The 8496-nt window shown below is 42.7% G+C and overlaps 1 protein-coding gene across 1 annotated transcript; it reads right to left on the bottom strand.

Moving 5' to 3' along the window:
* Positions 1-2119: 2119 nt before the first annotated feature.
* LOC105570307 (TBC1 domain family member 14-like) lies at positions 2120-8025 on the bottom strand. The gene is made up of 2 exons (XM_012027409.1): positions 6052-8025; positions 2120-5874 (listed from the first exon to the last, which is right to left on the bottom strand). The coding sequence occupies exon 1, from the start codon at positions 7915-7917 to the stop codon at positions 6067-6069; it is 1851 nt and encodes a 616-aa protein (XP_011882799.1). The 5' UTR covers positions 7918-8025; the 3' UTR covers positions 2120-5874; positions 6052-6066.
* Positions 8026-8496: the final 471 nt, after the last annotated feature.

Raw genomic sequence — 8496 nt, 5'->3', positions numbered from 1 at the left:
CTGAAAGATCGTACGTGATAAAATTGCAAATTGTACAATCCATTAACGCCCTCGGGATTTTTAGCAAACAATCGCGACGATTGCTTTAAGAATTGGCACGCTTTAAGATGCCAGACAGCTCCGAGCCACGACAGACGCTAAAAGTGCGATTAAAAGGCGTCGGTTTCGGCAGTGGAAACCGCCAATCGTGCCGGCAACGGCACGCGCGACTCGATGCACAGCTCGAACGCTTCGGTAATTAACAAAAGTCGAGATACGGAAAAGTAATCGAGATAGCAAGATCGCAGGGCGCGTGGGCAGCTAACTGAAGAACGAAAACGCGCACGTACCTGATGACGATTGCACATCAGCGAAGTGACGCCGGGACGGTCCCGGCGCGATAACGGCGGCTGTACGCGATAACGGCGGCTGTACGTGACGTTTAACGCATTGCGAACAACGACCGGTGCTACGAGATACACCTGCGACGATCTTTCGCGCGCGAGACTCACTTTCGGACCGATAACCGTCGCGAAAAGCACGGAGCGGCATTCGGCAGCCGCCGCGGCGCGTCCCGAGACTTCACGGTGTGAAGTTTGCCGCGGTACGCCGTCGATATTGGCGCGCGAATTGGCAACCGCTTAAATTTCAAGTACCTTAGTAGCCAGTACATCATTGTCCGATCTTACATTCGAGACTGTCTCAAGAACATTTAGATACTCCGTAGCCAGTGAAATGTTCCGTACAGCATCGTTAGATAAATTCAAGGCGGTCTTGAATACAAGATCCGACCTTAAATACCGGCCTTAGCCGAATTCTGTTACTCTAGAAAGAGACAAACGTGAATTAACTTGAAATTAAAGTTAAGCAACGTTTGGTGAAACCGGGCCTTGACCCAGATAGCGCAAGACACTCCTATATGAACGTTTTATGAATATTCTTCGAGAATATGTGGAATATTCCATAGGTCATTCTCATATATTTATCTTGTGTTCGTAGAACATTCGACTGGCACTACTAGAAATCTTTTTCGAATGAGAATAGAATAATCTACCGAATGTAGCGTGTCGGTTACACATGGTATGATGATTTCGCTGCCTTTTGCCTAAGATAAGTGTATTACACAGTAAACAATGTGCAATACATAAACGCGATGAATATAAAAAAATTATTCTGAACGAATATTCCAAGAACGTTCTTCTTTGTTATAAATATACGATTTCTAATTGTAATAATCAATATATGTATATATTTATAGAACATTCGATTCGTATATTCTGAAATTAAGAATATTCGTAGAACTATGTGTGCTATCTGGGAATCGGCGCGAATCGAAATAACGACTTGCAATAATTTATTTAATATCCAGTAAATATCGATTAATGGTCATAACGTAACGTCAACATAATAATTTCGCACTCGATAAATATAAATACATGTTATACATAACAGTTACATTGTTGGGTAGAAAATTTATAATACGATGTCGTGTAATTGATGTTACTTGGTATCTAGATATATGTATAGAGAAGAGTCCCCTTGTTACGAGATAGGATCCTAATATTGGGATAGCGGGGCGAAGGCTAAGAAAGCTCGGAGGTTCGATGTCACAGAGCATAGTTTTTATTCATATAGGAAAAAAATCATCCATAGAGATATGTTGCCGGAGTCATTTACAGTGTCTCTCGTACGCGCGCCTTCGTTTCTCGCTCGCAGTCCATTACACGATATAAAAATGGTCGTTACACTATTGCGGTAAATATCGTTAACCCTTACATCTCGATTAAATTAGGAAGCAAGCGTGTAGTTATGTACATAACGGCCTCCACGGCGGTGCCACGCGAGACCCCACCCCCCCCCCCTCTAATAAAAAGCATCGTTAGAGACGTGGTTGTGCATCACACTTTATCGCAATCGCGGGATTTTAGGAATTCGTAAACGCAAACTAGCCCCACTTGACGATCTCACGTCCTTTCCAGCGAAGACCGGTTCCTCCAAATTTCGTATTAAAAAATATGAAGATTTCTTTTCCCTTTCTCACTTTTTTTGTTCTCGTCTTCTAATTCGCTATCGTCCCTATGTATACTTTACACGTTTACCGATCTACGTAGATCTGACAAAATAAATATCGTGGGATCGATTCTTTAAAAAATATATATTACAATATTGCACTTAAGTTAAATGTACACACGATAAAACGCGTATAAAATATACAATGAGTTCCTCTCATCGAGGCACTAACGACAAGGAACACAGAAGTGTCACGTAGTGCATGATGCGCGGCTGTTTGTGCACGGACTTTTTCACGTTTGCATTTACACGATCTTATTCTGTCTTTTTTTTTAGGCATCGTATCTCGTCAACCTTAAATAGAGGAAACTTAAATATTCGCGATACACATAGGTATATCCACAAGAACAAGTTTTACTTGTCTACGTCGTATAATCCAGTATTTTTTAAGTAAACGTATGTATAACAAGTAGATTCGTCATTCATGGGAGACTGTTCTCTGCGAATTCAAAGAGAGTAAATCGCTTTTTCTTAATACAATTGCCGTGTAATAGGAAAAACTAAAGAATTGCGCATTTAAAAGCACATTTCCCTCGTACGGATTCTCAGTTGTCTAAGAACGTAGATATACCTACAGGTATTCAATGCAATCAATACACGTACAAGCACACGTCACGTGTAACAATCCAATTACACATACATACATACATTTCTGGCTGCAGCAACTTGCATTCGTAATTATAACGCGATCGTTAAATCGATAAGGCGGACAAATTATAAGATCCTCGCATTTCACCTCGTGTAACGGATACAGTTATTTTTGGACATAAACGTCGCATTATTTTTTTTTGTCGCTTATATATTCCGATGACATTGCCGTCCGTCACTGACAAATTAAGTGACTGCAATGTACTATATTCGCTAGCCAACCGCATAACGTGACGCTAATAATTACAAAACTTGGTAATCGATTTGCGCTAGCACGGAGACAGCACTTGCACAAGTGATCTTCCATACATTTCTTTACAACTTTGATACGGTTGGCACATCGTCGTCGATCGTCTCACGAAGGTAATTACGTTATGTCCGAGACAGAAGGTATACACGCAGATGCGATCTAGTTATTAAAACGATATAATTAATCGAGACGTGTACGAACACAAGCGAAATTCATCCAACAAAAACGAAAGAAACTAATCAGGAAGAAAAAGTTAAAGCTTACTATATTGCCATCGTTATAGATAAAATTCATAAGGTTTCTTTATAAAATCTCTCTCCCGAAGCTAAAAGACATGCGAAATAACAGAGGCATATATAAAATGTGGATATTTAAATTGCACTCTTAAATATCTTGGCCACTTAATACATAGAAACTTTGATAATCAGTATAAAATTTCACGTACGATTGAATTAAAAATCTCAATTTTTAATAACTCGTGAGTATTAAACTATTAATGTCTTATTTATTGCAAATCTGATTGTTAATAATTTTACTTTGATGAGAAAAAGAGGGAGAAAATTGGTCGCAAATAAACGCAGCTGTTGATCTACGCACGCAGATTCCCAATTTAGTATTGCAAGTTACGAAATCATTTAATTTATCCGTGTCCCAATTACGTCTCATCCATTTGTGCTCTCTTTATATAGATCTATAAACTTATTCGTTATGTATTGTTCATGAACGCTAAGTAGTAGTTTGGGATAATGGATGGAATGAGAGTATTGTCGATTAAAAACTAGAATATATGTTACACACGTGAGCTCGCTCACGTCTCACGTCCCGACGCGTTTCGTACGAGCGCATCTTGATATACGATTATACGTGAGAATCACATATTTCCTATAAAACATGTACTATGTATACGGTGTCGTTGAGAAGCACATCCATTTGGTTGCACGCCGGTCGTGCAAATTATCGCATAATATATAAAAACGCACGGGTATAAACACATAGGTACAACCAAAACGTCACAATATATACCGTTACTCTGTAGATAATCTCGCCTCGTAAAAATAAATGAGAACTTAACGAGCCGCGACAGTTGTGTCATACTGTTTGTTTCTAACGACTAGTATTTCCGCAGATGCTTCCAGCTCTATCATTCTCCCCTAAACCTTGCTCACATTATATAAAAGAAATATATATATATATGTTTGAATACAATTTTATATCGATGATGATACATTTCTATATTCTTTCGCATAGTTCTCAAGCACCCAAGCTACGCTGTATGTGAGCCTAATGTAATGTGACTATCATTCTGAAATATCATGGATAGCAACATCAGGGCTGGCCGATCGTTGGAATCATCTGTTCGAACTGTTGAGACCTAAAATCTTTTTCGTTCTACGCACATCCGTACTAAACAGAGCGGTTATACAACAAGCACACTCACAATAAGCATATTGCGGTTGTATGAAAATACATTTGTGAGATTACCTCCTCCTAGAGAATAAAGTTCGACAATTGCATAATTCGCACGCTCTTAAATCTCGAATTTATCTTATCTTCATTATGAAGGCCACTCAAAAGATGGGAATATGATAAGATTTCGCTAGTTGAAACTGAATAAATTGCCACACCGTGACGACAGTAAAAGATATATTATCCGTACGCTAATTTAAAACGTATAAATCAACAAAACGTCTATTGTATACCATAAACATTTTACCATGCGCTTCACCGCAATAATCTCATATTCAACACTTGACACGTGATTGCAAAGACTAAAAATAACGAAGCGAAATAATGCAAGCAGCATGCATTGATTCGCGTTGGAAGGAACTCCAACTGCAGGAAACTGTAATTAATCATATGAGAAAACTTTATTTGACAAAAAAGTGCGCTGTTATAACCTGTATGCTTTTGGCAAGGCAAATGTTACACTTTGTTACTTAGAAAAAAATCTCAGAAATGTTTTAATTTAATTGTATGTTTGCACTATTTAGCTCCGCTTTTTTTGTGGCCGATAATCGATGACAAAATACATTTCCTGGCACGTAATCTCGACCGTTTCATCGGTTATATGGTGTATCGTCAGAAATACCAGCATGTCCAGAATTTTAAGTACAGCAATTGAATGTTATGCAGCAAAAACCTTTCTTTTTTTTATCTCGACTAATTCTAAATTCGTGAATGCATATTTATAAGGACAATACCTGTGCTGCAGCTGAATAATATTGTTGTATTTGAGTATATATATGTATATCTCCCTTCAGTCTTGAAGAGAGTGTAAAAATTGAGAGGATACACAATGAATAGATGAAATGTATCTCAGAGCTGACGTGCAACATTACACGTATGGTAATATTCGTATGTGAAGCAAGATTGATATTTCGGATACTTGTATATCCACAAATTACGAAAAATCTACCATAAATGTCTGCAATAAAAATTGATGAAAACTAAAATAGAAACGCAAGGTAATACATGCATTCGGACAAGTTAAAATTTTAGCTTATAATATTCTCTTTTGCTTTTCGAAAGGTACTTTCAAGATGTTATAAATCTAAAATATATAACGTTTCAAAAAATACTAAAATGTAAAGCGAGTATACATATATCTATTAATAGAGCATTCGTGTTATCATATTGCATATATCATTTTCTTTTCAATGTGTCATTCGTTGTAAAAAACATATCTACAACTAAACAATCGATCAATTATCTACATGGAAAATATCATTTCCATTAACAAATTTGTCCATTCATATGTAATTTTCAGAAATTCATAACAAAAATATATTTTTGTCATAAATTTGTGAAAATCGTCCCTCTGATCTGCTGTGCAATTAATCTCTACATTATATTTTTATGTCATATTTTAAAAGTAAAGAATAAATATTTTTCTAAAAGATGAGAGACGACATTTTCATGCATCATCCCTGAAACATTTAGTGCAAATTATTTTCGAGCCAACGCGAATCGTGGTATTTTAATACGAAAAATTTCAGACAAGTTGCGTTAGATGTTCAACTTCCGATAACGATGATAAATAATGTACAAAATTGTTTGCACAAACATTTTGTTATCACAATAAGAAAAGCTAAATTTTGCTATACCTTCGCTACGCAAAATTACGAAGAATATTGAAGCAACATTTGCTGGAATGTTGTCGTCCCAACAGTAGTAGACATCTGACCAATACTGTTAAATAAGGATTCTGCCTGCAGATTCTCCGGCAATCTGGTAAGAAATTGTGCGCCGTGTACGAAATCCATCTTCAACAACTCCTCCTGATACAAGTGCAACACTCCCAGCGCGGTTCTGAAGAGGAACTCGTCTCCGTCTCTGAGAAAGACATCCCAGACTCTACATGCGACATCAAGGGGCATTGCCTTAGCGTATATAGTATACAACCAATCTAGTAGATACAAGTCCGGGCTCAATCCGGCCACGGTAAAATGGGAGAAGACTTTTGGCAGCTTATGCGCAAGAGCACTGGAGTATACTTTGTAGTAAGTATTCATTCGTTTTTGGTCCAATGTGAAGGCGGCTCTGTGGCAAGGATGATTCAGCAGATTCGCGAAGCAGGCAAAGGCGTCCGGTGGTTCCATGTTCAATGATAAAACAGCACCCACGAAACTCATACCTTGCACGTAGCCCACGTCCGGTCTGTACACGGCATACGCTGCCAAAATACCCTGAAGGCTGTCGAATAATGGTCCACCCTCTTGAAAGACACATAAGGTAGGAAAGGTACGAGACACGTCTAATCTGATAGCGGCTAACGACTCGTTGTTGGGGCACGACATCGCCCTGTCTAAGCAAAGATTATAGAGGTTCGGCGTTACATTCAGATTATTCAAAATAGCTAACTTCCATACTCTACCGCGGACACTCGGCGGCAGGCCGCGCCACCACAGTTCCCTCACTCTCTTTGTATTTTTCACACTTTCAAACTTGGACAAAACGTGCACGTTCCACGTGTTGGAGTCCTCGGCCAGTCTCTTCTCCTCCTTGAGCTGACACTCCCGCTGCTGCTTGCGCTCCTTCTCCTCGCGCAACTCCCTCTTCCTCGCCGCCTCTAAAATAGCACTGTATTGCTTACGATGGCGCTCCTCTTCCAGTGCAGTTTTAGCTGGCAAATTCGCTGGTCTCGGCTGTTGAATTAAAGCTGTACTACCGCCTACCTTGTCGACGTTTCTCGAGGGGCTACCGGCAGGCGTCGACTGCTGGGAACCTTTGTTCTTCCACGAAAACACATTCTTGGTAAAAAGCGCGTTCAGTCCCCAGCGTTTGGGTATCTTGTCGATCTTCTCCACGATGTGCTGCTCGTCGGATCCTAGAAAGCTGCCGGAAGGTGATATCTCGCTAAGGGAAGACACTGTGCTGCTACACGAGCGTGGCAGACTATTTCTCGGACTACTGTTCGCACTGGCGTTGTCGAGCTTGGTATATTTGTCCGCGTTCGCACTTGACGTATGTTCCTTACCGTTACACGGAGACTCCAGATACTGAGTGGTGCAGTCGAGCGACTGTACATTGCCAGGTGTCCTGGCCTCCTCCACGGAGTAGAGCTGCTTCGTGGAGGGATTGTAGGCCAGGGACATGCTCTCCAGTGCACGATTGAGGCTGGTACCCGCCACCCCGACCGAGACCACGTTGCCGGCGTCGTACCACTTGTTCTCCCTGATGTGCACGCACAGGGCCTTGGTCCGAGCCGCCGGTATAGGCGCCACATCGCACGCCAGCGCCTCGTCGACGTTGACGCTGTCGCAGCGCACCGTGTCCCCGTTGAGGGACACCAGCTGCTGCTTGCCGACCTTGGGCGCGATGTTGCTGGCGATGTAGCAGCCGGACTCGCGCCCGGCGACCTTGACCACCTGGAAGCTGTTGGCGGCGCCGCCGTGACGGGACTTGGACGCGCCGCCTGGCGTCTGCGGGCTGGTCCCGTTGAGGCGCTGGGACGTCACCGGGCTCTTCATGGCTGTGGTCGCGGGGGCGTGTCACCTAACCTCGCGGGCGCGTCCAGGTCGTCGCCACGCCGGAGCGCCGAGTCCCGCGACGAGCGAGGCTCACGTATCCGTGCACACGCATGCTTCCCGATCGATGGTCGGGGCCACCTGGCCGGCGTGGGAAACGACCACCCCGCGCTTCGGTGCGACGCGCGACGGCCCGAACTCGGGTGACCTCCCCCCCGAGCGACCTCCACGGCAGCGGACGGCGACGATCCCCTCGTCACGCGCGCGTCATGCCCGCCCCTCGCCTCGTTCCAACTCCGGTCGCGTCCTAAAAATACGGCGTCGGAGAACGGCAGGCCCGCGGAGTCCCGAAGTCGGCGGCGAAGGATCACATCCTGCGAAGTCGGCCGCGAGCTCGAGGTCGAGAGAAATCGCGTGGACCAGCACACGCACGGCACTGACACTTGACAGCGGATAATGCGGATCCCTACGGCGAGTCTGGTCGCTAAAGGCCGCTGCGCATGTGGAGACACGTAGCGTGATTCATCGACGGAATTACGGTGTGCAGTCGAGAGATATACGTTATATTTCGCGCAAGAAATA

This window comes from Vollenhovia emeryi, unplaced genomic scaffold, assembly GCF_000949405.1.
Source record: "Vollenhovia emeryi isolate VEMERY1.0 unplaced genomic scaffold, V.emery_V1.0 DF939121.1, whole genome shotgun sequence".
In the NCBI taxonomy this organism is placed as follows: domain Eukaryota; kingdom Metazoa; phylum Arthropoda; class Insecta; order Hymenoptera; family Formicidae; genus Vollenhovia; species Vollenhovia emeryi.
This window is presented reverse-complemented; position numbering and strand designations above follow the sequence as displayed.